Source organism: Pantherophis guttatus, chromosome 3, assembly GCF_059756535.1.
Source record: "Pantherophis guttatus breed Tessera chromosome 3, ASM5975653v1, whole genome shotgun sequence".
NCBI lineage: Eukaryota > Metazoa > Chordata > Lepidosauria > Squamata > Colubridae > Pantherophis > Pantherophis guttatus.
In genome coordinates, this window is record NC_142065.1 from 12062451 (window position 1) to 12090179 (window position 27729).

A 27729-nucleotide genomic window follows, 5' to 3' on the forward strand; every position below is an offset into this window, starting at 1 on the left:
CTGCCACTAATGTGAATGATGTAGGAATTGTACAGGATCAGCTATATGAACACTGAAGGACCCTCTTTATTCACATTATTGAAAGAAAGAAATGTGCTTGTTTAGAAATTACACTAGGTCAGCTAAATTCCATTCTTGGTAATATATATCTTCTGAGGGGCCTAGCTGTCAAGGATGCAAGGACATCCATATGTAATATATATCTTCTGAGGGGCCTAGCTGTCAAGGATGCAAAGACATGCAAAGACATCCATCTGAAACAAAAAGTTACATCTGAAACAAAAAGTTATTATCCAAAAGCAGCCATGAATCTATGCATCAGCAGTTACAGAACTGAGGAAGGTTGTTTAGCTAAGATAATCTTATGAACTAGAAAATAATGAAAGAATTTAGTAATTAGAAAGTGTCAATTATAATGTAACAAATGTATGTTAACCATATATGGAAAACTGCTTGCTTGCAAAATCCTTTATCTTGGAGATGTATAAAAGCAGTTGTATCAGAGCTCTTCTTGGTTCAGAATTGCAGATACAAATCTGGTTCTGAAACTGCGCAAATAAACTGTCTCTGGCTGACCCAGGAATGTTGTTTGGTCCCTTCATTCCATAACCACGCCCACCAACCCACCCCCACCAAGCCACACCACACCCCGCCCACCAAGCCACACCCACAGAACCAGTAGTAAAAAAAATTGGATTTCACCACTGCTTTAATGGTCACAGAAGCAGCAATGCACAGTTAGCAGAATCCCCTAGGCCCCAGCTGTACTTGTGGTTTAAAATAACGTTCTGCAAAGGACACGATTAGGATACCTTTAAGGGAGAGCTAAACCTATTTTTAAGCACAGACCTAGCTCTCTTTCAGAAGAGTGCTAAACCCATTTATTTTAATGGATTTCAAAAGTCCACCAAGTCTTACCTTTATAAGGAGGCTATATAACAGTGATGGCTAATCTTTTTGTTGTTGTGTGCTGAAAGCGTGTCTGCGTCCGGACCCATAATGCAATGCATATGCGATACCTCCCCACCCCCTGCACATGTGCACCGCTGCACTCCCCTCACCCCCCATGCATGCGCATGTGACCTCTCCTGTGCTCCCCCCGCATCCCATTTTGGGCCTAGTAGGCCTCCCTGCACTTATAACCCATAATGCAATGCATGCGCTACCCTCCCATGCGCCCCACCCACCCACCCACGTGCACGCAACCCCCACACACTGCCACGCCCCCCCCATGCATGAGCACTCATCTGCATGAGTTCCCCCATGCATGCACGGTCGAAAATCAGCTGGCCAGTGAGAGGTGCCAGAGCTGAGTTGGGGCAACAGCTTGCATGCCTGCAGAGAGGGCTCTGTGTGCCACCTGCGGCACACGTGCCATAGGTCCACCCTCATGGCTATATAAGATTTGACAAGTATTATTTATTTATTTATTTATTGGTTCGATTTATATGCCGCCCTTTTCCGGAGACTCAGGGAGGCTTACAATGCATTAAGCATACTATAATATTATGTGGTCAGTGCAGCTAGATGCATTCTGCATGAGCTAATTGTCCAGTCTTTTCAGCAGCCTATGTCCATAGAAGGTAGTTCCCATTGACTGGAAGGGAGTGGTTATACCTCCAGGTAGTCCTTGACTTATGACAGTTGGGATCAGAATTTGCAAAGCTAAATAAAGCAGTTTGTTAAGTGAGTTGCGCCTGATTTTACCACTTTTTTTGCCAAGTTTGTTAAGTGAATCACAACCTGAATTTTATCATGTGGCCACGGGGAAGCTGCGACAGTTGTAAGCATGAAGACTGGTTGTAAATCACTTTTTTAGTGCATTGTAACTTCAAGCACTCATTCAATGAATGGTTGTAAGTTGAGGATTATCTATACAATGGTCAACAGGAACCGAGACAATGCTTGTTTGTGCTGCAGTTAGGACTGTATGAGGATGAAGTTATAAATTGATTTATCAAACATTAAATGTTTCTTATTCCGCCAACCCCAATCATTAGGTACTTTATACCAACTTATTAAAAAATTGTACTTTACTCTTCCTTCAGTGCTCACATATCATTACATCAGTGGTGGGTTTACTACCGGTTCTGTGGGCGTGACTTGGATGTGGCATGGCTTGGTGGGCGTGGCTTGGTGGGCGTGGTAGGGGAAGGATACTGTAAAATCTCCATTCCCTCCCCACTTCAGGGGAAGGTTACTGCAAAATCCCCACTTCCTCCCAATCAGCTGGGAGGCAGAGAATAGATGGCCAGTCAGAATTTTTACTACCGGTTCTCCGAACTACTCAAAATTTCCACTACCGGTTCTCCAGAACTGGTCAGAACCTGCTGAAACCCACCTCTGGATTACATCCTTTATTTCTTTTAATAGCTTGAAATATACTGTGGAAAGATGTTATGCATCTGAGAACAACTGCCTTGTTTTTATACACAACTACCCTGTTTCTCCCAAAATAAGACATCCCTGATAATAAACCCAATCTGGCTTTTGAGCTCATGGCAATAAGGCCAAGCACTTATTTCAGGGTTCAAAAAAATATAAGACAGGGTCTTATTTTTGGGGAAACACAGTGGTATGTACGTATTTCTCGGGTATGCATGCATGTTGTGTGTTTATTAACTAACCGTTTGTCATTTCACGTTTATTTCAAATATCTATGTTGCCTTCTCTTATTGCTTAGCTCTAAATGGCTTGCAACACCCAAAATTCAATTAAAAAAAAGACATTTAAAACAGTAACGATCAAAAACATTGAAACCCAGCAGCAAAAATAAACTCTAAATGAAAAGGCCTGGGTTTGTTTTTAGCCTCATCTTAAATTGTAGAAAAAAGATTGGGAGGGGGCCAAGTTTAGTTCCAATACACCCCCCCCAAAAAAATAGGTGAAAAATCTAACAGCACGGATAGATTGTATGGCAGGAGAAAGTCCTGCAACTCAGCATTAAGTCATAGTGTTTGGGAGTCCTCAATTTACATCCATTCATTTAGCAATTGTCCAAAATTACAATGGCCCTGAGCCGTTGTACTTACAACTATTAACCCTCCCTAGTATTGTGATCAAAATTTGGGCGCTTGTCAACTGGTATGTATTTTACAATGGCTGCAGTGTCCCAGGGTCAAGGAATCATCATCTGTGATTTTGTGACAGAAGGACCAGGGGAGACATGATAGCAGTGTTCCAATATCTCAGGGGTTGCCACAAAGAAGAGGGAGTCAACCTATTCTCCAAAGCACCTGAGGGCAGGACAAGAAGCAATGGGTGGAAACATCAAGGAGAGAAACAACTTAGAACTAAGGAGAAATTTCCTGACAGTTAAAACAATTAATCAGTGGAACGACTTGCCTTCAGAAATTGTGGATGCTCCAACACTGGAAATTTTAAAGAAGAGATTGGACAACCATTTGCCTGAAATGGTATAGAGTTTTCTCCCTGAGTAGGGGGTTGGACTAGATGACTTCCGAGGCCCCTTCCAACTCTGTTATTCTATGCTAAAGTCAACGGGGAAAGCTGGATTTGCTTCACAACTCTGTGATTCACTGAACCACCACAGCAATTTGCTTAACAACCATGGCAAAAAAGGATGTAAATTCAGGCATGACTCACTGAACAACCTCCTTGCTGAGCTATGAAAATACTACGTAATTCCAACTATAGTTGTTAAATTGAGGACTACCTGTGTAAGGTTTTAATATGCTTCAGGGAGCACCTTGGCTTGGATCCATTAGTAACTCGTGATTTGCAGCTGTTTCAACACGGGACTGACGTGGCATTCTATAAACACATTACTCACCAATTCAGTTATCCCATTTGGTCTTTTTGCAATGTCCAGGCTGTTTTAAAGAACATGGATACCTTTTGCATCAGATTTATTTCTCTGTTAGGCATGTTTATTACGTTGCAGAAGAATTTGCCATCGGAACTGCATTAATAATAGAACTGGTCTCTAGGAATACACTTGGGTTAACACTTAAAGATGACAAAAGACCCTTCCCTGTTGCAGCACCTGTCCTTGTTGTGGCCTGCCAGCGGCCAGCAGAGCTGGTAGCAGACTCAGACTGTGAGGAGGTTGGGGAGGAACATGAGCCCGTCCTGGCGTCTGGGGAAGGCTCTGATGAGTGCTCTGCATCGGGAGGCAGAGATGGGGCCAGGGCCGTCTGACAGTTGTTAGCTGCCTTCGGAGTCGGATATCAGTGGGGCAGAAGAACAGCTGCAGCCTGTTCCTGATGTGTGCACGCGCAGAGCTGCCAGGAGAAGGGAACAGCTAAGGAACAAGGGTCGACTTGGGAGTAAAGCCACAGGTGGACGGTGAATGGCTCCTCCTATAGGGAATAAAGAGGAGCGAAAGGGGAGAAGAGATTGCAGGAGACAATTAGTTCACTTAATTGGTTTGTGACTCTCAGAGACTTCTTGCCAAGTTTTGAAGGTATCGGCCTGGCAGCTCTCCAAGCCAGATAAGGTCTGTGACTGTAAATTCTCCCTTGAAAGACTTTGCTGGATGTGAATAAAAAGAGGGTTTTGTCAGGACAAGGAGTCTGCTTCATGTTCTTGGGAAGCCTAGGTTAGAATAGTCCTCTGGAATGAAGTTCTTCCCGAAATCTGAATGGGTCCCTCCCTTTTCATTCCAGAAAGCCTTAAAGGCCTGGCTGTCCTCCTAGCCCTTGTGTTAGTTTAGAGGGATTGATGAACCCTGATTGGATGTCAGTCGCAGGATGTTTTGGGGGGTTGCCATTTTGCTCTTTTTTTCTTCTTTGTCCAAGCCTGTTAGTCCCTGTTATATTGTTCTGATATTATTTTGGTGTATTGTGAGCCACCTAGAGTGGTTGAGTTCTGTGGCATAAAATTGAATCAATAGATAAATTACGCTTACTCATAAAAAAAGCAGAACAAGGAATGTTCTTTCTGCCCCAACTCAGGAAGCTCAAACTGCCCAAGGAGCTGCTGATCCAGTTCTATAGAGGAATTATTGAGTTTGTCATCTGCACCTCTATAACTGTCTGGTTTGGTTCTGCAACCCAACAAGACAGACACAGACTTCAGAGGATAATTAGAACTGCAGAAAAAACAGTGGCTGCCAACCTGCCTTCCATTGAGGACCTGTATACTGCACGAGTCAAAAAGAGGGCTGTGAAAATATTTACAGACCCCTCACATCCTGGACATAAATTGTTTCAACTCCTACCCTCAAAACGAGGCTATAGAGCACTGCACACCAGAACAACTAGACACAAGGACAGTTTTTTCACAAACGCCGCTAAACAAATAATTCCCTCAACATTGTCAAACTATTCACTAAGTCTGCATTACTATTAATCTTCTCATCGTTCCTATCACCCATCTCTTCCCACTTATGACTGTATGACTGTAACTTGGTTGCTTGTATCCTTACGATTTATATTGATAGTTTCCTGATTGCTTATTTGTACCCTATGACTATCATTAAGTGTTGTACCTTATGATTCTTGATGAATGTATCTTGTCCTTTTATGTACACTGAGAGAATATGCACCAAAGACAAATTCCTTGTGTGTCCAATCATACTTGGCCAATAAAGAATTCTATTCTATTCTATTAAGAGTTGCTTAGAAATTTCAAAAGAACTGAAGCAGTTAAGACAGAGATAATGTAAATAGGCAGTTCTCGGGCCTGGGAATTAGGAAGATGGCATATGGTAGATAACAATTTCACTAAAGGAGCAGGTGTATTATTGATATATATAGGTAGCCTTAGTAGCAAGAAAGTGTTGACCAAGTTTTGAGCAGGTGAGGACTGGATATCTTAAACTGGCATAGCCTAGCTTCAGCAATTCATACATTAATAGCTTCATAACTGGATTACTGCAATTTATGCGAAATTCTTTAAAAATGGTCCAGAAACTCAGAAACCAAAGTTCCCACTTGTTGGAATATTGATGTGTTGGGAGTAGGATGTAAAATAGGATCATCCAGAACGTGGATACAAAGTGATGTATTACTATAGTTACTAATGAGCCCAAGTTAAGATGCTGACATTTTGACATACTGCTTTAAAGCACATGGGGTCCTGGTACTTATAAGATTACCTCTCCCAATGCTATCCAGTAAGACCAACTGAAGAGGACCTCATGAATGAAAATATATGTGTCCCAGGATACTGGAATAAGGACAGGTATTTAATTTTGCAGCTATGATTGTTGGCCGAGCAGGGTCAAAAATGGCCAGAGAAATGATTGAAGCCTGGGAAACAGGCCCCTTGTCAATCAATAGGAGTGCTGACTTACTACCAGCCTTTCAGATACTTAGGATCCAAGGTGGCACAAGGAAACAATTAACTAAAAAGTCAGCCATCAACAGCTTTAATTTACAACTGAAAACTACACACAACCAGCAACCATATAAATTCAATATGTAGAACCACCCAGTGCATATTCTGGAAAAAGAAGTTCCCCAATGATGGGCTCCATCATGAACCAGAAAGCTTGGAAGAATAAACCTTTGGTCCCAGTGACCGACTCAGGTTGGATCCTGAAGAGGACTTATTTAGGGTCCCAGAATTTGGTCTGCCCTGCATCACATTGACCAGGAATAAGGCCTTCATAGCAGTGCCTGAGTTAAGAAACTCTTTCCCAAAGGAAACTTACAGCCTTCTTTTAAATAGCAGTTGAAGACTTAACTATACAGACATTTGCAAAAGGAATTTTGAAAACTAAACTCCTTTAGGTCACAATTTACACTGTTTTACCCTTGTTTCATTTTGTATTTTTTTGTTTCATTTTGATAATAAAATCAATAAAAAATAACAATTCTTCCTAGCATTTTTCCACAAGTACAGGGTATATTGGTTGCAACAGGAATTGACCGATTGGCTTGTCATCCAAGCTTGATGTCTTGGGCTGAAAGTGGCCGATCTGAAGTCACCCAGATGACTTTCCTGCCTAAGTTGGGTCTAGAACTCAAAGTCGCCTGGTGATTGGCCCAAAGTCACCCAGCCAGCTTTCATGACTAAGGTGGAGTAGAATTCAGAGTCTCTTGGTAATTGGATCAGTCACCCATCCAACTTTCATTATTAAAGTGGGACTAGAATTCAGTCTCCTGATGATTGGTTCAAAGTCATCCAGTTGGCTTTCATACCTAAAGCAGGACTAGAACTCAGTCTCCTGGTTTCTAACCTGGTGTCTTAACCACTAACCCAAAATGGGTCTCTTGTTCACAACTATAATTGTATGAGCATATTATACTATTTTACTTACACGAACTGCTCTGATGAAAGAAGACATAAAAACAAACAGTAAAAAATGACTCAGTCAACCAGAAGCAAGCAGTTTATTTTAATAAACTCCACAGCAAAACTATTCATTTTAATAAAACTGAACATGTTTAACTCTTAAGTTCACACAACATGCTAAAATGTATTTGCTAATTTGTGGTTCACCAAGCTAGATGAACCTAACCATTATCTTAGTATGTTGAATGGATCAGTCTGTTGTACTAAGTCAGGCAGTTCATTTGAACATAGTGCTGGCAAGACGCTGGCCAGTTCTGTTTCTAGAATTGCTTCCTTCATCTTCTCAATAACTTGATTTAGATTTGATTTATAGAATGGGGTAGCAGAATCTTCTTCCTAGTGTTTAATACTGAATTTTATTATTTCAAATGGAATGCTGATTTTTTTTTTAAACCCCCACTGGAAGTTTCAAATATACAATCTAAAATCTCCTCATCTTGCATCCAGTGTACGTCTTCACATATGGATCATCTGTCCAGGTTCATTATGTTAAGAACAAAGGATTTACTTCTCTGTCTGGTTTCTCTCTGTAAAACTGAATGATGTTAGAAGTCTTCATGAGAAAGGAATTAGCATTATCACTTCTTCACCCTGGCAATATCGCCATGCTCAGACATGGAGTGAGATGGACAACATTTTCCTAGGTACTCCAAAGCATATTGCCTTACTGTGGGGATAAACTACCGTATGTTCATACAGCTTTGTATTTTCAGCGTAAGGAGTGCCAGAGGCCATGTTGTCTATAACCAACCGAACAACTCAATAAAAATGGCTTCATGTTACTACATGATCAATGTGTAAGTACAATATATTATTAAATTGATTTATTTTAATAGAAGACAATGTTCTTATATTAGAGGCATTTTAATTTTTACAGCTTCAGGAGAGTATAATGAAATAAATAATTTAGAGATAGAATGGAGATTTTACAGTGTCCTTCCCCTGCGAGGCCCACCAAGCCATGCCACGCCCACCAAGGCACACCCATAGAACCGGTAGTAAAAAAAATGGAAACCTACCACTACACACGTTAAACGTTTTACAATATTGTGGGGCTGCATTACTAACTGTCCAGCGTCGCATGCAGCCCATGGGTCCCAGGTTGGACACACCTGTTCTACATTCACATTTCCACCCCACTCCAGGGGAAGGATGCTGTAAAATCCCCATTTCCTAGGACTTGGGAGGCAGAGAATAGATGGGGGTGGGGCAGTCAGAATTTTTACTACCGGTTCTCCAAACTACTCAAAATTTCCGCTACCGGTTCTCCAGAACTGGTCAGAACCTGCTGAAACCCACCTCTGATTGTGTGATATGTATTACATATTTTATATGCAGCCAAGACAATTCCTCTTTATTCAGTGCAACCCAAGCAATCCAAAAGATTGGACACCCATGATTTAGAACATGCTTCCTAATCATTAAGGATATTTAGGTAGGATAAATATTCCATCTATTTTTATTCTAAACAATATTTAAGGTATTAAACTACAACGAAGCTAGATTTTTTGTGTTTTGTCTTCTATATCAAATACGCTTTCAATGAAGTATAAGCCACACATTTTTGTATGTATGTATGTATGTATGTATGTATATATATATTTGTTTTCTGAGGTTTTCGCGGGTGTTTGTATGTAGGTCTTTGGTTATTCGGGTTTTCTCCCACGTAAAATTGGAAGTGTCTTGGCGACATTTTGACGAAGTCTCATTCGTCATCTTCAGGCTGGTGTTTTCGGCTTGGTGCTTCTAGGAGCACCAAGCCGAAAACACCAGCCTGAAGATGACGAATGAGACTTAGTTGAAACGTCGCCTACACACACACACACACACACACACACACACACACACACACTAATCAAAACTATAAATAAAACTTCTGTGGCTATTTCATTCTGGATTGTTTTTAAACTATGAGGTTAAAATAATTAAAATAATCTATGCTTAGACTTGGAGTAGCCTGAATGCAGTTATATGGAAGATGTTCTTTTTAAAAAATAAGACTTTTTTTTTAAAGTTACAAAGTTAAAATATACATTCAGGAAAAACTTTCTTGGAGCAAATCAAATAATCCACTATTCATTACAACTATCCCAATGAGTAGCAAGCCTGATTCTTTTAATGTGTTCTAGATTCCTTTAACTAAATAGAAGCTGACATGATGCAAATCTCCAGCCCAGAAGTGATTTATTTTTTTTGAAAGCTTTCAAATTCAGACTCCAGAGGCATACCAAGAAAATAAAAATGGTGGACAGCTACAACAACCCAGTGTTGATTGGCAATGTGCACGCTTACCCACAGAAAGGACAAACTACAGATGTTGTGGTCACAGAAAACAAGCAACAGGAAGCAACCTGACCTGTTTGCTGTATAGGAAATAGATATTTTATGACTAGCTGTGACTACCATACAGAGCCAGTTTGGTGTAATGGTTAAGGCTTCAGGCTAGAAACAGGGAAATTATGAGTTTGAGTTCTGCTTTGAAGGCAGCTGACTGACTTTGGGCCAGTCACTTTCCCTCAGCCCTAGGAAGCAGGCAAGGGCAAGTCACTTCTGCAAAGCCTTGCCAAGAAAACTTCAGGGACTTGTTCGAAAATTCTGCCTGACAATCAGATATGAATAGAAGGCAAAAAAAGTGACTATCACAGTAGTAATACTGTACTGTGATAGTCAAGCTCTCCCTTAGCAGTCATATGGTAAGAATGCCACTACATGCTCTTAATATTCCAAATGTATTCCCAGGCCCCAAGCTATTCCTTTTCCTTGATATAGGAAATGGACAGCTGACACATGTAGGCCATGGTCCACCTCATGCTTGTATCTGAACTAACTTTCCTTGACAGTGGACTGGACTTTGAGCAGCAATCATAAGCATGCGTGTTATCCTATCCTTGTTGCTGTATAAGCTACAGTTAAGTTTACTTCAGAAATATTTTGTATCATGTAAATGTTCTTTTGGTTTTCCTGTTCTGAGGACCAATTACAAATGTTACTAATTATTCTACACATAGAGCAGGTGACAGAAAAGGCAAAAATCCTTTAGCTTGGAAGCTTAGTAATAGCTTTGTACCAAAAGCAGATAGGACAAAGGTAAAGGAAAGCATAAATAAGGAAGTACATGATTATGTAGGAAAGAATGACTGACAACTTGTAACTTGTTCCTAGCCAACCTGGACTTTGGTAATTTGCATACAGTACTGCCTATTTATCAGTACTACAGCATTTCTACCATAGATATCTTAATTCAGTTTAATTTAATGGTTTTTTTTTTTTTTTGAAGCCTTCGTAACTACCTGGAATTAATAATTTAATGGTTCTGAAGCAAGATCTCAACGAATGTAAGACTCTAGCAGTTACTAAGCAAATGAGGGCAAATGTAGAATAGTTTGCAGAGTGGTCAATTACTGTATTTCTGGGACCTTAAGATCTCTCTTCTGTTGGTATCTACGTGTATCTCTGATGGAGGCTATGAAACACTATCTATTAGAATACATTGAAGATTGTAAACAAGTTTGCAATATACAGATATTCCTCAACTTACAACCAATTGTTTAGTAACTGTTCGAAGTTACAACAATACTGAAAAAAAGTGACCTATGACCGTTTTTCACACTTGTGATCATTGCAAGCACCCCCACAGTCACATGGTCAAAATCCCGACGCTTGTCAACTGGCTCGTATTTATGATGGTTGCGGTGTCCTGAGGTCATGTGATCCTTTTGCAACCTTCTGACAAGCAAAATCAGTGGGGAAGCCAGATTCACTTAACAACCATATTACTACCATGGTTAACATGTTGGCTTAGAAGAAATTTTTAAATTCTTTTAATTAGTTTGTGATTCTTAACTTTCGGGCCAAAATTTATATATATTTTTAAATGTTTTAATATTTGTATTCTATGTTTTTTATCTTGGCTGTACACCGCCCTGAGTCCTCAGGGAGAAGGGCGGTATATAAATTGGAAATTAAATTAAATTAAATTAAATTAAACAACTGCAGTGATTCACTTAGCAATTGTGACAAGATAGGTAATAAAATGGGGCAAAACTCACTTAACAACTGTCTCGCTTAGCAACAGAAATTTTAGGCTCAATTGTGGTCATAAGTCAAGGACTACCTGCATATTATTTTCAGCTTTGATATCCCAGTTAATTATATATATAATGTGGAAGTCCAAGCATCTAGTCCAGTGATGGTGAATCTTTTCGGCACCGAGTGCCCAAACCGGAATGTGCTCGTATGCGCGCTAGAGCCCTGGAAACCTAGTCTTCTGATTTCCAGTGTGTGCATGTGCACCGACCAGCTAGTCCTCGCACACGCCAGAGCCCCGGAAACCTGAAGACCAGCTGGCCGGTGCACATGCACACACTGGGCAGCTGGTATTTGGGTTTCTGGTGCATGCATGCACGCCAGCCATCTGGTCTTTTTTCCAGGGCTCTGGCATGCGTGAAGATCAGCTGGCCAGGGCACATGTGTGTGCCGGAAACCAGAAGAGCAGCTGGCAATGGCACGTGTGCCCACAGAGGGCTCCGTGCCATAGGTCGCCATCACGGATCTAGTCCATCTTGGCTGTTCTAGGAAGCTAAGATGAACTAGCCCTGGTACTATTTGTCTGAGAGACCACCTGCAAATCTTGGTGTTGACTAGAATGCAAAGTCAAATCTTGAAATATGTCAATGGCACTCTCCTGCACTTTTTTTTTTTTTTTTAAATTTGATTTATATGCCGCCCTTCTCCGGAGACTCAGGGCGGCTTACAATGCACTAAGCAATAGCCTTCATCCTTTTGTATATTTATACAAAGTCATCTTATTGCCCCCACAACTGGGTCCTCAATTTACCTACCTTAGAAAGGATGGAAGGCTGAGTCCACCTTGAGCCTGGCGAGATTCGAATCTGCAGTAATTGCAGGCAGCTGGTCTTAATAACAGGGTGCTTTAGACCACTGTACTACCAAGACTTCATGATATTCCAAGAAATTACCCTGACACACCGTATAAACTCAGGAAGAGTCAAGTGTGATTCAGTTTGAGGGTTCTCTTGGACTTTTAGCTTCTACTCGAACGAATTGAGACTGTGGCTAGAAAAGTCTTTGTAGAGATTTCACACTTATGACCGTTGCAGCATTCCCATGTTCACGTGATCAAAATTCAGAAGCTTGGCAACTGATGTATGACAGTTGCAGTGTCCTGGGATCACCTTTTGTGACCTTCTGACAAGTGAAGTCAATGGAGAAGCCAGATTCACTTAAGAACCCTTTTACTAACTTAACTGCAGTGATTCACTTAACAACTGGGGCAAGAGAGGTCATAAAATGGGACAAAACTCACTTAACAAATGTCTCACTTAGCAATAGAAAAATTGGCCTCAATTGTGGTCATAAATCAAGGATTATCTGTAATTGAGCCTCTCTGCTACTTAAGTTGTACAGGTTATAGTGGGCCTTGTGGTGCAATTCACGTTGAAGGTAAATATTTGTAAAGCACAGGACATTTACAGCACTGTCTTCTTCCAGGGCAGTTTCTGCTGTTCCCATTAGTTCTGATAGGGTTGGCGTGTTTTGCATCTCATATAATCAATCTCATATAGTCATTTCATGATACCTGGGAGATATACTTTCTCTGTTGCTGTTCCTGCTGTCTGGCTGGAGAATTCTGGGAGTTGAAGTCCACACATTTTAAACTCCCCAAGATAAGAAACACTGCCTGAAATGTATACCATTGCTAGCTTCCAATTATCTGCAAAATTGACAAAAGACAACACAACAATGAGCAGCTCCCTTGTATATAATAATGTGCTCGTTATTCTTAGCCACTTTTTAATAAAAAAAAAAAATCAGTTAATGTATCTCCTGCAAGGAGCACTAACGTCTCCAGTTGCCCAACTAGAGACCTTTACAATCCATGCTGTGCAGTGTCACGAACAGCAAATCTCAATCTTATTACTACTTTTTAAGAATAAGAAAACTCCCTCCTTTTGTCTTAGCAATGGAACTCATTTGAATTCAGGAGCTTAATATTCCATAAATTTTTAAAAGCCCCCCGATTTGCACTGATTTTTAAAGTAAACCATCAATTTAAATAGATGTTTACTTCCCTTCTAATTTGCACCATTTTAAAAGCCTGACTAGAAGCATAAATTATAAAGCATTGCCACCCAATATGACTCCTCAGGATGAGGCAGGTTAAAAGACAGAAATAATTAATAAAGGGCAAAAGAAACATAAGGTATCTCTGCAAGGGAGATAGCGCTTATTAAAACCCAAAATGTTTTTCAATTTCACTCTTATAAAACAGAAAAGAAGGGATGGAATACAAAGGGTGTGCTGAACGATCTATTATTCAATTGATCTGACATTGTGAAGTATTGATTTTGCATTCTTGCTTGTCTGGAGAAGGGAGGAGAAGGGAGGAGACAGCGAGGACCAGAATAGACAATTTTAAAACATAACCTAACCTTTTTTTTTAAAAAAAAAAATAAAAATACGTTTTTGCAGATGGTTTTGTTCACGCAAAGGGATCCCTGAAATTTTTTCTTTTTGCAGAATTGTTTGGTACAATGCTGAAAAAAAATCAGGTTGGCACTATCAGAAAAGGGGTATGTGCAAAGAAGCTGAGGAAATCAAAATGAAAAAGTAAAACAATTTCAGAGAGAGAGAGAAAAAAGAATTATAGGCAGAAAAAAAAAAAAAAGAGATGCTCCCTTCTCTTCCTTTTGGCTGATACTTCTCAGGACGTCTACCCTGGCTTCTCCCTAAAAATAAAACCCATAAAGCAGCTGTATCTTATCTTTGCACGACGGAGTCTATTTTTGACTGCCCGTGGCAGAGAAGGTAGGAAGACATGGCTGCGTTACGCATTTTCAGCTGCTCGCAAACTAGTCCCTGAAGTGTGCAAGTATGTATAATGCCATAAAATAAATAAATAAATAAATAAAAAAGGCGGCTGGACGCGTAAGCGATGCTTGACGGAAGAAAAGAAGGAAGTAGCTGAGCGCTTGAAAAGGAAAGGCGGGAGAGGACGCTGTTTTGACACCCGCAGCTCCCGTCGAAACGGCAGCAGCGTTTCTTTTGTGGGGGGGAACAGAAAAAAAGGGGGTTATTTTTTGGGTGTGTGTGTGTGTGTGTGTGTGTGTGACGGGCCACAGCCGAAGTGAAAAAAGAGGTGGGGGAGCAAGGGGTTCTTCGGGGTGCGCGGCCACTGTCCGGCAGAACCGGCCACCCAAACTTTGGCACGAGTGTGGAGGCGAGGAGGAGGAAAGCCTCGCTAAAGCCAAGCCAACGCGGAGGCGAGCTCAGGCCGGGCTTCAAGGGCGCGGCAAGAGCCTTGACCTCCTTCCCCGCCCGCGTCCCGAGGCCGGTCAGCGAGGAGGTCGCGGGTCTTTTCCGGCGAGGCCCGGCTGGTTACGGATGGGCAGCGTGGGGAACGCCCGCTAGGTCGGGACGCGGCCGGCCTGTCCGTGTAGCAGGCCCCGCGCTCTGCGCCAGCCTCCCCGTCCAGAGGGCGGGTTGTTTTCATAAACTGGCACAGGTGCGGGGCGTCCTTCAGACTCGAGCCGGCCAGGGAGCCCCAGGCGCGCTGGCGAGAGGCGACCCAGCCGCCACCGCGGAGCATGCAGCCATTTTGGGCTTCGCCAGACAAAGGACGACAGCGACCGCCGCGGCCAGCCCCGAGGCGTCGGCGGCTGCGACCCGTAGCACCGCCTCCACTTCCCCACATCGACCCTTCGGCCGGCAACCAGCGCGTGCGGCCAGCCCGACTTTCGGCGGCCGGCCCCTCTCGCTACTAGGCCGCAGCCGGGCCCTTGCCGCCCGTTCGCTGTCTGAGCGCTCGCAGCCATTTGCCTCAGTATTTATAGCCCGCCGCCGACCAATCAGGAACCGACGGAATCCCTCTCCGGCCGCTGAGGTGACGCCTCGAAGGCCCCCCCCCCCGCAAGCTTTCCCAGCCCGCTCGCGCGGAGTTTTTCGTCGCGCATGCTCCGTGGCGGAGGCCGAGGCGGGAGGGGAGCGCGGCGTATGTGTAAAATGAGTGAGTGAGGTGGGGAGGAGGGTGGGGGGAAGAGAGCAGGAGGGAGGGCGGAGGAGGAGGAGGAGGAGGGCAGAGGGAGGAGTGAAGAGAGAGGGGGGGGGCCGGCGGGCGGGAGGGAGCCGCTCGCCAGGAACCCTCCGAAAAAAGATGGCGGCTGGGTCGGATCTGCTGGATGAGGTTTTCCTAAACGCTGAGGTGGATGAGAAGGTGGTGAGCGACCTGGTGGGCTCCCTGGAGTCTCAGCTGGCGGCCTCGGGCCACCACCACCCGCACCACAAGGCGCAGGAGCCCCTCAGGGTCGCCGGGGGGCTGCTGGGGAACCATGTTGTGAGCAGCGGCAGCAGCAGCAGCAACAGCCCTAGCCCTAGCCCAGGAGGAGGAGGAGGAGGAGGAGGAGTAGGAGTAGGAGGCAATGCTAATGTCCAAACAGAGAGCCCCGGCAGCCGCACCACCGGCAGCAGCAGCAGCAGCACCACCACCACCGTCGCCGCCGCCAAGATGGGACTCAGTGGCCCGGAGATCACCAAGCCAGGTAACCCGGCGAGGCAAGCCGGGGCGGAGTGGGGGGGGGGGAGGGTTGCCTCCTCTTCCTCTTCTTCTTGTCCTTCTCCCTCAGGAATGGGGGGGGTCTTCTCCCCCCCATCTCTGGGCTCCCTTTCTTTCTCCCCTGCCCCCCCCCCACTTTCCCTGGTGGGGGGCAGCAACTGGAAGGTGCCAGGGGTTGGGTGGGTGGGTGGCATGGAGTTGGGGAGGGGGAGGCAGCGAAGATAGAGGCCTTCCTCACATGCCAACCCCCCTCCCTCCCTCCCCAACACCCTATTTTTGGCTGGGACGATCTCCCTCCTGCCTCTGCTGCACCTAGAGCAAGGAGCAGATGTGTGTGTGTGTGTGTGTATGGGGGGGGGTGAATGTTATGGTCAGGGAGTAGTGTGTGTATGTGGGTCCTTTAGGGAAACCAGCTTCCTTGGCTAGGGTGGTCGTCCGTGTTCCCCCCCCCCCAACCTTCCTCACCTTGGGTTTTTTGCTCTTCATTCTGTCATCTCTCTCTCTCTCTCTCTCTTGCCTGCCGAGAGGCTGGAGTGTTTTGGGGGGCTCCTGAGGACGAGGAAAGAAGAGACCTTACCTTTGGACTTCTGTGCCACCTTGCTCTCCCGCGTTGCCGGAGTCTGGATCAGAGGAATGGTGCTCCCTGCCCTCCTTATCCATTTCGATATTCCCTGGCTGCCTTGAATTCTTCGCCCCCCCCCCCTACTTGAAGTACATGGGAAGGGGGGGAAGAGAGAGAAGGAGAGAGAGAGAAGAAATGTTATTAATCACAGCAGCAGCAGCAGCAGCTTCCCCTGGGAAGAGGAAGTGATGGGGGAACCTGAGGATCAGGAACCCCCTTTTAAATAGATCTCTTTTGCAAATACCGCACCCGCTTAACAACGGCTCCTCCTCTGTGGTGGTATGGGTAGGGGGTTATGCCCTGCCTGAACCTTTTGCTTTTCTTGAAATAATATGCCCAGGTCTGAGGCTGTGCAGAGAGTCATAGCACAACCTCTACTGCCTGTGGGACTGGAAGAATGACAGTCCATCTGTAAATGTTTTCCCCCTTATAAAAAGACGGTGCACTCTGAAGGAGTCTGCTAACTCAGGATCCCGCCTTTCCGTACATGCGAAGACTGGCCTTTTTTAAGAAAGGGAAGGCAATGCTGGTCCATTTACCCCAGCACAATTCCAATTATATTCCTCTGTATATAATTCTCCCCCACTTTGCTTTCCAGTTGCTGGAATATTACAAGGACGCTGTTGCTTGTCATGACACCAGGTTAATGAAAGGGGGTGGGGTTTCAGAGAAATAACCTTCCCTTAGTCCTGATTTTTGTGACCCCGTGTTTCTGACTACAGTCGTTCTGTTTGTGTTTACTAAATGCAGAGCCCGCGGAGATAGGACTGATTTAAGTGACACTGGCAGATTTTGGTAGGGATATTTGCTTTCTGGGGACAGCAAGGAAAAAAAAATCCCTCCCTTTTTGCTTGTATTTGTTTTCCTTTGAAAGCACAGCAATCAAACAGCAGGATTTAATGATTTTAAGAGGGAGGATGACATCCCTTAAACTACCTTGCAATCTTTTCACTTATGTCACTTCTCTACTACTTCAACCCCACTTTTTTCTGTGTTGTTTTATTAGTCAAGAAATATAATAGTGTTTGGATTTTTGTTCAAAAGATAAGGAGATGAAATGGAAGGGTGAGAGACCATGGGGTTTTCCTTTTTTTAAACTTTTTCCTGTCCTTCCCCCCCTCCTTTTTTTTTTCACCAACCTGATACAGTTGCATGAGCAGACTTGTAGTAAAATGTCATTTAATGTGGAATTATAAACATCTAAAGAGGGGGAAGGGACAAACTGAAAACTTTTATTTTTTGCAGCATGTCTATGCGATTTGCATTTGTTTGTGGGACTACTTGGCTGTTTATGGAAGATTATTATAACCATCAATGTAGAGGGAACAGTAGCAAAGTCTTAACTGCTATCATAAGATCCCCCCCCCCTTTTCAGATGTTCCAATACTGGGACGTATTGACACATGGGCAATATAGTTTGTGTTGGACTTATCAAGCCTTAGAATCTTTTGTTTTCTTTCTTACCTTTTATATTGTAATTAAACTTTGTTTTATTTGCAGGAACTGGTGGTGTGCAAGGGAGTGTTATCAATCATAATGCCAGGTCCCAGGGTTCTACGTTGGATGGGACCACTACAACTAGCAGCAGCACCACTACAACTGTCCAAGGTGGCTCTGAAGCTGCTATTACCCCAGGGACCCTCAATCAGGGCAAATCAGTGGTAATCAGTACCATGGCAACAGCTTTATCTACCAGGAATGGTAAAATCGGGACCACTGCAGTGCAGACTTTGAATGGAAGTAACGTGGTGATGAATTCCCATGCTTCTTTCTCGGCCACTCCTGTGACAGCGAATCCTACCGTGGTCCCTGCGGTTGCCCCTCTCGTGAACAATGGACCTGGAAATATTGGAAAAGTCAACACCGTTAATGCCGTCTTGCCATCTGCTTCAAATACTGTCATCCAGACTTCTTTCCTTGGCCCTGGAGTGTCCTCTTCCTCTTCACCTTCACCTACGGTGATCTCGTCACAACAGCCCCCCAATATCGGTACCGGGGGGCCAACAGTAGCATTGGTAAGGCCGCCCATTCACGCGGCAGGACCCTCATTGGCTGCCGCCACCCAGAACGGCAGCAGTACTGTGATCAATTCGACCATCAACGTAGGAGGTTTTCCGACTGCGGCTGTTGCCGCCGCCACGGTTGGTTCAGGGGTGTCGCTCCAGACCTCTCTTGTGAACAGCCAGCCTGGATCTGGAGTATCAGCTGCTGCACCCACCACCCAGGTCATCAAAGCGGAGTCTCCTAAAACTATTGTGCAAGCGGTCACCCAACAGCAAACTCTGGCTGCAGCTGGCCAGCCTAGTACTACAGGGGGTAATATGATCATTGGGCAAACTATGCAAGCTGGCCTACCCAACGTAGCTCCTAATCCTGGTGGAGTACCTCCTGCACCTCCAGGTACTCCCACTGGTCTGGCTAAGGGTGCTGCCAATACAGTGGCGCAGAGCCTGCCCAGGACTGCAACCGCAACCACCAGTGGGATCCGAGCAACTTTGACTCCCACTGTTTTAGCACCTCGTCTGCCTCAGCCTTCTCAGAATCCAACAAATATTCAGAACTTTCAGTTGCCACCAGGTAAGAAAAGACTGGAGAGAATGTGTTGCTCAAATAAAAGCGTTTGGGATTCTGCTTCTAAGCACGGTTGAATAGCTTGTGGGATGAGGTGCCTTTGGAACCGCATTTTGTTTTGCAGTGGTTTGTGAAATAGATAGTGTAGGTAGCCCTTGACTTACGACCGCAATTAAGCCCAGAATTTATGCCGCTAAGTGAGAAATTCGTTAAGTGAGCTTTGTCCCGTATTACAGCTTTTCTTGCCACATTTGTTAAGTGAATCACTGCAGTTGTTAAATTAATAACACGGTTGTTAAGTGAATCTGTCTTCCCCATTGACTTTGCTGGTCGGGGTCGCAAAAGAGGATCACATGACCCCAGGACACCCTGCACCCTCATATTCATAAGTATGAACCAGTTGTCAAGCATCTAAATGTAAATCATGTCACCATAGGGATGCTGCAACTGCCATAAGCATGAAAAATTGTCATAAGTCACTTTTTTCAGTGCCGTTGTAACTTTGAACGGCCACTATATAAACTGTTGTAAGTCGAGGACTGCCTGTAGTAGAAGATCTAATGAGAGATCTTGTGTTGACTTCACAGCATTTTTAACTGGATGCTGTTCTTAGATTATTTTTGAAGAAAGAGACTAGATTCTGAGCTTTTCTCCAGTACTTTTAGTCTGTTGATTTTCCCTTTAGATGTGTAAGCATGCATGAGGACTAGAAATGCAACTTTGTTAAGAAGTGAAAGCTGAGATTATCCAGGTTCTAACAGTACCTATGAGCCACACAACTGTAAATCATATTGATACTTTTTTTCAGAGTAGCATATGACATCTACAGTATTTTTTTTTTAATTTGATTTATATGCCACCCTTCTCCGAAGACACAGGGCGGCTTACAATGCGTTAAGCAATTGTAAGTATTTAGGTGCACATTGGCTTAAATCTTTTAAGCTAAAGCATGGCATGATAGATTTTTCCATGGGTGATCAAAGTAGCAAACCTACTATAAAATGAAATGTTATGTTAATATATTCAGGGAAGATGAGCTGTCCTAGGATATGCCTAGATCTTCATACTTCTCTGTTTTAGCTTGACGCTGTTACCACAGAAGCAGCAAAGAGCACTAGTACAATGTACTAGTCTTGAAAAATTTCTGTCAGTTGAAAATTATCAGGGACTATATGACATGTCTACAGTAACATTCCAATTACATTCTGTCCTCACCTCACCTCATTTTGTGTAATGCTGTAGCACATGCAGTCACTAAGATCATGTTTGAAGACCAGGATAACATTAGGCGGGGAGTTTCTGAGTCTAAACCTAATTGGATTGAATGAATTTCATTGCTTCCATGTGCTCACAAAGGAAATATATCTAAACTTCAGATTTACTAACTAGTTTGAGATTTTTTTAAAAAAAAATAATGATAAACATGAATTTCTAGGCATGTATTCTTACTGAGTGTTATATAGGCAACTTTCTCACATTTTGAAGAAGTATCTTTTGAATTCCAGAAAGAGAATGGCAAGGATCTGAATGCTTTCCCGGATCCTTAAACCAGCTAGTTTTAACTGGGTTTACGTGTCTGTAGAGTAATTGAAAGTAAGATGTTTTATTTGCAAGGTGAAGTGATCAGTGTGTGTGTGTGTGTGTGTGTGTGTGTGTGGGACATATGTTTTAATGTGCTTCTTTGAAGGGTCTTTAAATAGCAAAAATAGTATTTGTCTGCAATAGTCTGCAAAAGCAGCAGCATTTTGTATGCAGTGTCTGATAATCTTTACCTTGCAGATTGTAGCAAGTTACCTATCTAGCGTTTTACAAGTTCAAAAAACTTTGGACACTTCCATTGTTAAAATCTTCCTGCACAGCATTTTGCCTATTGAAACATAAAAATGATGCTCCAGTGAGTTTGGTCTTCTTGAAGAAACACAGGACTACTAGTACCCTTTTTGTAAAATGAAGGATTTTTTTTTCCTTTTAAAAAGTTCCTAGGTTTCAAACATGTGTCTTAAATACATCCCAATGGGTGGTTTACTGTCCAGAACAGGGGTCCCCAACCCGTTAGGAGCTAGACTGCATAGCTGGAGGTGAGTGGTGAGTGAGCAAAACTGCACATGTGTGGGATCTAGGTTGCATGCTCCTCCTCCCCTCCCCTGGTCCATGGAAAAATTGTTTCCATGAAACCGGGCCCTGGTCCCAAAAAGATTGGGGACCGCTGGTATAGAATATTTGGACTTGTGATCATGGCAAAATACCAAAAAAGGCTTAAGAAGAAAATTAAGGTCCATACTTTACCGAAAGCTCCATTGTATTCACTTCAGTAAACATGCAGGGAATTGGGGTTTGCATCTCTTGTACTGCATGCAAAAGGCATAATTTTATACCAGAAATATTTTTGTGCACTCCTTTTGCACATGTAGGCCATCAGCTTCATTGCTGGTAATATTAATTATTACCTTTAATCAGCACTTTGTGAAAAATGCCCAATGTGACACATGCATCTTTTAAACATGAGGTTTAAGTTTGTAAAAGAATAATACAAAAAGTGTAAAAGTAGCAGAAACTTGCAATATCAGGGATAAAAACCAGATAATATCAATGTACCAGTGCTTTTTAATAGCTCTCTGGATCAGGATAACCCTCAACTCAGAACAAGAGTTCCCCCCACCCCCACTCCCAGTTTGGAGAGTGCAATATTAGAGCACCTGATTCTGTCTTAACTGGATATAGTTGAAAGAACTAGGAATTGTAAAGATGTCAGATGGAGGGTTATTTGGGATACAATACAGAGGAATATACTTTTGTGTTTTGGCACCTGAAGACAAATGATATCATTTAAGAAAAATTGGAAAAAAAAATTAGTAGATGTTTCTGCATCAAGAGGCTGTTCTAAATTACACCTGCACAAAAACCTTCAGTGCTGGAGTGTATAGCAGTTTAGCAAGGCTAAATTCTCAACGGAAATATTTCTTGTAGGCCTCCTTGCTGAGCTAATATGCATATTATAGTGAAGACATTAATTGCTATCGAGTTTTATAATGTAAAGTGCCTCCACTATGGAATTAGAAAATCTGGATGAGGAGAGGAGCATGAGGCAGATTGCAGAAGGCTCTTTGGCTCTTTTGCGTACAGGTAGCCCTCGATTTATGACCACAATGGAACCCAAATTTTTGCTAAGCGAGACATTTGTTAAGTGAGTTTTGCCCCATTTTACGACCTTTCTTGCCATACTTGTTAAGTGAATCACTGCAGTTATTAAGTTAGTAACATGATTGTTAAGCGAATCTGGCTTCCCCGTTGACTTTGCTTGTCAAAAGGTCACAAAAGGTAATCACGTAACCCTGGGACACATAAATACGAGTCAGTTGCCAAGCCTCTGAATTTTGATCATGTGACCACAGAGATGCTGCAACAGCCGTAAGGGTGAAAAATAGTCCTAAGTCACTTTTTTCCAGTGCCGTTGTAACTTTGAACAGTCACTAAATAAACTGTTGTAAGTTGAGGACTACCTGTAGTTTAATAGATGGGCTACACAACTAATCTTACCAAGACAAATTGTGTCCTCACTCGTTGGAGGAAAAGCTTTCATGCCCTTGCACCCAACTGGTGCAAGAACTTAAAAACGAAGAGATTAGGAAGGACGTTACTGAAAATTGCCGGTTTTCAAAATAAGATTCAAGATTTATTCAACCCTGGACATTTATTGGGATTTAAGAAAAATGTGTGGCTGTGATTGGAGCGTCGTACCTCCCTCCTTCCCAAATTACTGCTAGCTAACTATCTGTAATTAGTGCAGAAAGCTGCAGTTAAGTTGCTCAGTAGGGCTCCTTACCATATGTACGATGGGTCTATAGCCAAGCTTTTACCTCAGTGCCATTTTCCTATGTTATTATTGGTTTATAAGACCCTAAACAGTTTATGGCTTGGTTATCTAGACTGTGTTCACTCACTGCAGTGGCTTGTTCAGTCTAACTTTAAATACGTTGTGCGTGTGTGCAGTCTTGGTGGTTTAAATCACCAGGGTTTACATTTCTAACATGTTCTGTGCATGCGGTAAATTGCGGCTTGTAGAACCATAGCTAAACAAACTAGTGTGTAGACTAGGTTACTATCTAGTTATATTTTTAACAATCTGTGACAGATGTTTTGCATATTATGCAGTGATTTACTTGAGTTCATTTATGTGGAGGAAGACAGTCTTCTTTGTGATGCATCTAGAATTATCCTCCTTCGGAGAATAAGTAGGTTTCCGGAATAATACCCCATTGACAATAAAATACGTATTTTTTTTTACCTGAGATACTTGACTATACCAGATCCCCTAAGTAATTTATTTAATTCAATTTACAGTAGATGCCACCCAATTTCAAACTGATTCTGGGTGGAATCATATGATTTAATTCTTCAATGGAATTTAAATGTATTACATAACTATCTTCATTTTAATTTACTTACTTAATTGAATTTGTTTGTCGTCCATCTTGAAATGATTCTATTGTAATCTATGATAAAGGATAAATCTAAAATGCAAAGAAAACGCCCTTGAAAGTACTTATTACATAAAAAAAAGACATAGTTTTTAATTCTATCTATCTATCTATCTGTCTGTCTGTCTGTCTGTCTCTCTCTCTCTCTCTCTCTCTCTCTCTCTCTCTTTAATAAAAACAATTTCATTAAAAAAATTTAGTCACCTTGTCCTACTTTGTCCAGGTTCATCCTCAAAATATTTTTGACATGAATATCCTTCACCTTAAAACAAAAATAGTGAAAGACAATGTGCTGATGAAAGTGGTAGATAATACCTTGAAAATGATTAATGGTGAATTTTGTTTTTGGTGGGAACCAGCTGAATAGACTGCCTGTCTCTTTGGCTTTTGATATCTTTTTTCATAGCATGGAGGTTAAGTGAGTTGTTTCAGACAGTTTGCATTTCATTTGTCAGATTCTGGCATTGGTCTGTTTTCCTCTCCTCCTATAACATCCTTTATTTTGGAGGATGTGAATTAATGTGGTTGGAACTGCTGCATTGCCTTGTGTAAGGCTTATATAATTCTGCTGTTAGTAGGAAGTAAGTTGGTGATTCTTTAAGTTTTGGTAAATGTAAAGCTGCAGGATATTTTGAGGGCAGCAAATGAAACTGTAAATCTCAGGATTTGTGGTCTTAATTCCTCAGTTCTAGAGAGCACTTTTGTACATAGCACCATTCCCGTTCCTTTTCCAGAAATATGCCTTATCCCATTACTTTTGGATATGTGATTAAGTATCCTTGTATAATATCTTCATTCTGTTTTGAGAGTATAATAAAGTTTGGGAGTTTAGCCATTAATTGAACTACCGAAAGTTGTGTGCTCTCCAAAGGAAAAGTATTTCTTCTTAGATATCCTTATAGTAAAAATCCTGAAGGATTGGGCTCTGAAGCATTAGAATACAGGCAGTCCTCAATTTACGACTACAGTTGAGCTCAACATTTCTGTTGCTTATTGAGACAGTTATGTGATTTTTGCTCCATTTTACAACCTTTCTTGCCACAGTTGTTAAAGTGAATCACTGCAGTTGTTCAATTAGTAACATAGTTGTTAAGTGAATCCGGCTTCCTCTTTGACTTTGCTAGTCAGAAGGTCGCAAAGGGTGATTTCATGACCCCAGGACACTGCAGCCGTCATAAATACATGCCAGTTGCCAAGCGGCTGAATTTTGTTCACATAACCACAAGGACACTTCAATGGTCGTAAGTGTGAAAAATGGTCATAAGTAACTTTTTGCAATACCATTGTAACTTCAAATGATCAGTAAATGAACTGTTGTTAAGTCGAGACTCCCTGTACTTTATTCAGGGCAGTGATGTTAATAGAATGCTGCATTTCCCTTGTTCACTTTTTGGTTCACCACTGAACCAAAGTATTCCATTTATTTATTCCATTTATTAATATTTTCATGGAAGTAGGGTTTGAAACATTTAATCATTTAACTTTTATTCCTTACTCTTCCCTGGTATTTTCCAATGCTGCCATTCTCCAGCCTAATTTAAATGTAATGATGCACCTGAAGTAAAAACGGGTGACTGACTTCATATTTATATTAGCTCTTAAGGTGCCTCTGCAGTGTTCACATATAGGTGGAATTATGAATTCTTATTCCATAGATTTCTCTTGTATTAAAACTACATGGATGGAAGAAGATCGGTTTAAATGACATGATGGTGTGGGATGCTGGAGAACGTCGGGAGAACATGGCTGTCTAATGTCATTTGTTCAAAAACAGTCTTACATCCCTTCCCTAATTTCTGAAAGTGATTTGGTAGGTTGAGGTTTAGTTTGTTATATAAACCTTTATATAACACTTTATAATGCCTTGGTAAGACCGCACTTGGAATACTGCATCCAGTTTTGGTCGCCAGGATGTAAAAAAGATATTGAGATTCTAGAAAGAGTGCAGAGAAGAGCAACAAAGATGATTAGGGGACGGGGGGCTAGATGAAGAACGGTTGCAGGAATTGGGTATGCCTAGTTTGATGAAAAGAAGGACTAGGGGAGACATGACAGCAGTGTTCCAATATGGGCTGCCACAAAGAAGAGGGAGTCATCCTCTCCTCCAAAGCACCCGAAGGCAGGACAAGAAGCAATGGATGAAAACTATTCAAAGAGAGAAGCAGCCTAGAACTAAGGAGAAATTTCCTGAGAGTTAGAACAATTAATCAGTGGAATGACTTGCCTCCAGAAGTTGTGGGTGCTGCATCACTGGAGGTTTTTAAGAAGAGATTTGTCTGAAATGGTCTAGGGTTTCCTGCTTTTTTTTTTTTTTTTTAATTTGATTTATATGCCACCCTTCTCCGGAGACTCAGGGCGGCTTACAATGTGCTCAGCAATAGCCTTCATCCTTTTGTATATTTATACAAAGTCAGCTTATTGCCCCCACAACTGGGTCCTCAATTTACCTACCTTAGAAAGGATGGAAGGCTGAGTCAACCTTGAGCCTTGGCGAGATTCGAACCTGCAGTAATTGCAGGCAGCTGGTCTTAATAACAGGGTGCCTTAGACCACTGTACTACCAAGGCTTCCTGCTTGAACAGGAAGTTGGACTAGAAGACCTTCAAGGTCCCTTTCTGTTCTGTTATTCTGTTAACCCCAATCATTGGCATAGGTGAATTCAACTATATGTGGCTTAATAAAACACAATGAGTAAGTGATTCCTTTTCTTGGGCAGAAGGTTGGACTAGAAGACCTTTGAGATCCTTCCTAACTCCAGATTTTTAGAATTCTAAGTAAATTGTGGCATAGTGCAGTAAGTAAATTGTATGCTACTCTGTCTCTGCCATTATGTGCATTCATTTCCTGCATTCATTTTTTGACCTTCCCTTCCTTTTGTTCTTTGCTCTTTTTGTTGCTAACATTTCATTCAGGAGCTGCTTGTTCAACTGTATTTTTTTTCTTAAATACTTTTGTAAATCATGACATTACTTAAATGATCCTAACTATGAGTGTATTTTTAACATATAGGTTAAAAAGTTTAAACACCTCTCCCTCCTCCTCCCCCCCCCGCCTTGTTACCTTTTTATTTTTATTTATTTTTTGCTATCAAGTCAAGCTCTCCAAAGAGATTAGATGCCTGGTCTCATAAGCTTCTAGTAGTTAAGTCAGAAAAAGTTTGGTTTTTAAAAACATGAATGACTCCTACCGGTAGATATTGCAAATATCTCTCAGTTCTAAAAAAAAAGGATGATTGTGAATCTTCCATCTTTGTGGAGATAAATAAAAGAACTGTCCATTATTGTGGCTGGGTTCACATGAGACATGTTAGCAAGGTGCAGACTTTTCATTAGATTATGCAGAGATTTCGACAGCACCACCTTTCTGTCCGTCATTACTGACACAGTTAAATTATCAAACCAGAATGCCAAGATTAAAAAAAAAAAAGGCAGATTTTAGAGATGGCAAGGAAAGCTATATATGAGACCAGAAGAACTTGGGTAGATATTCTGTGTTTTCCTACAATCAAGAACTTGTGATAGTTTTATGTAGGTGGGGTTGTGTCATAAACAAGGTATTAAAAGATCAATCCATTTTGTGTTTGTGTGGTTTTTTATTTTGCAGTGTGGTTATTTTTATATACTGCAGTTCTGGTTATTTTCCTGAGAAATTGAATAAACACTTTCCTATGTTATTGATGACTTATATTGTACTCTCCTTTTTGTCTTAAGCAAAGAAGGCCTAAGAATGTTCAAAAACTGATAGGCAGTTATACAGTAGATGTATGAAATAGTTCCTCAGTTTGACATTTAAGTCTAGAGAGGATTTAGCGTTACCTATTATTTCTTGGTTGCGGCTGTACTTTCCACAAGCCAACACCATCATGTCTCCCGCACCTCATTTCCTTTTAGATGTCGTTTTTATTAAAGGCGTTTCAAAAAGATTAAAAACTAATATAAAGTAAGAAAAATAAAAGTATCAAAATCAAAGAGAAAGCTAAAGGTGTAAGACGAGTTAGACTAATTAATTAGTGCAACGACTTGTCCCCAGAGGTTTCTATAATCTATCCTGTCTAATCGTCAAATCCATAAATCATAAGTTTATTTTTTCTGTTTCATGGAAAAAGTCTGATAGGGGTTTCCTCTCAGCAGTAACTGTAAATATTTTCTCTGATCGAAGAAGACAATTTGGCTATCTCAGAAAGTTGCATCATCTTCACCAACCATTCCTCCATTGTGGGTAGG

The 27729-nt window shown here is 42.0% G+C and overlaps 1 protein-coding gene and 1 long non-coding RNA gene across 3 annotated transcripts in view; one reads left to right on the forward strand and one right to left on the reverse strand.

The window, feature by feature from the left end:
* Nucleotides 1–7286: 7286 nt before the first annotated feature.
* On the reverse strand, nt 7287–15082 carry LOC117674906 (uncharacterized). The gene is made up of 2 exons (XR_015732958.1): nt 12863–15082; nt 7287–7798 (listed from the first exon to the last, which is right to left on the reverse strand). It is a non-coding gene; the product is annotated as an uncharacterized LOC117674906 (long non-coding RNA).
* TAF4 (TATA-box binding protein associated factor 4) overlaps nt 14216–27729 on the forward strand; it is an 89875-nt gene continuing 76361 nt past the window's right edge. Inside the window, exons 1-2 of one of the 2 annotated variants that reach the window (XM_034433137.2) lie at nt 14216–15821; nt 17958–19034. In XM_034433137.2, the coding sequence (XP_034289028.2) occupies nt 15437–15821; nt 17958–19034 (1462 nt within the window). In that variant the 5' untranslated portion in view covers nt 14216–15436. The remainder of the gene's footprint in view (nt 15822–17957; nt 19035–27729) is intronic. The other variant, XM_034433136.2, reaches the window with a different exon arrangement.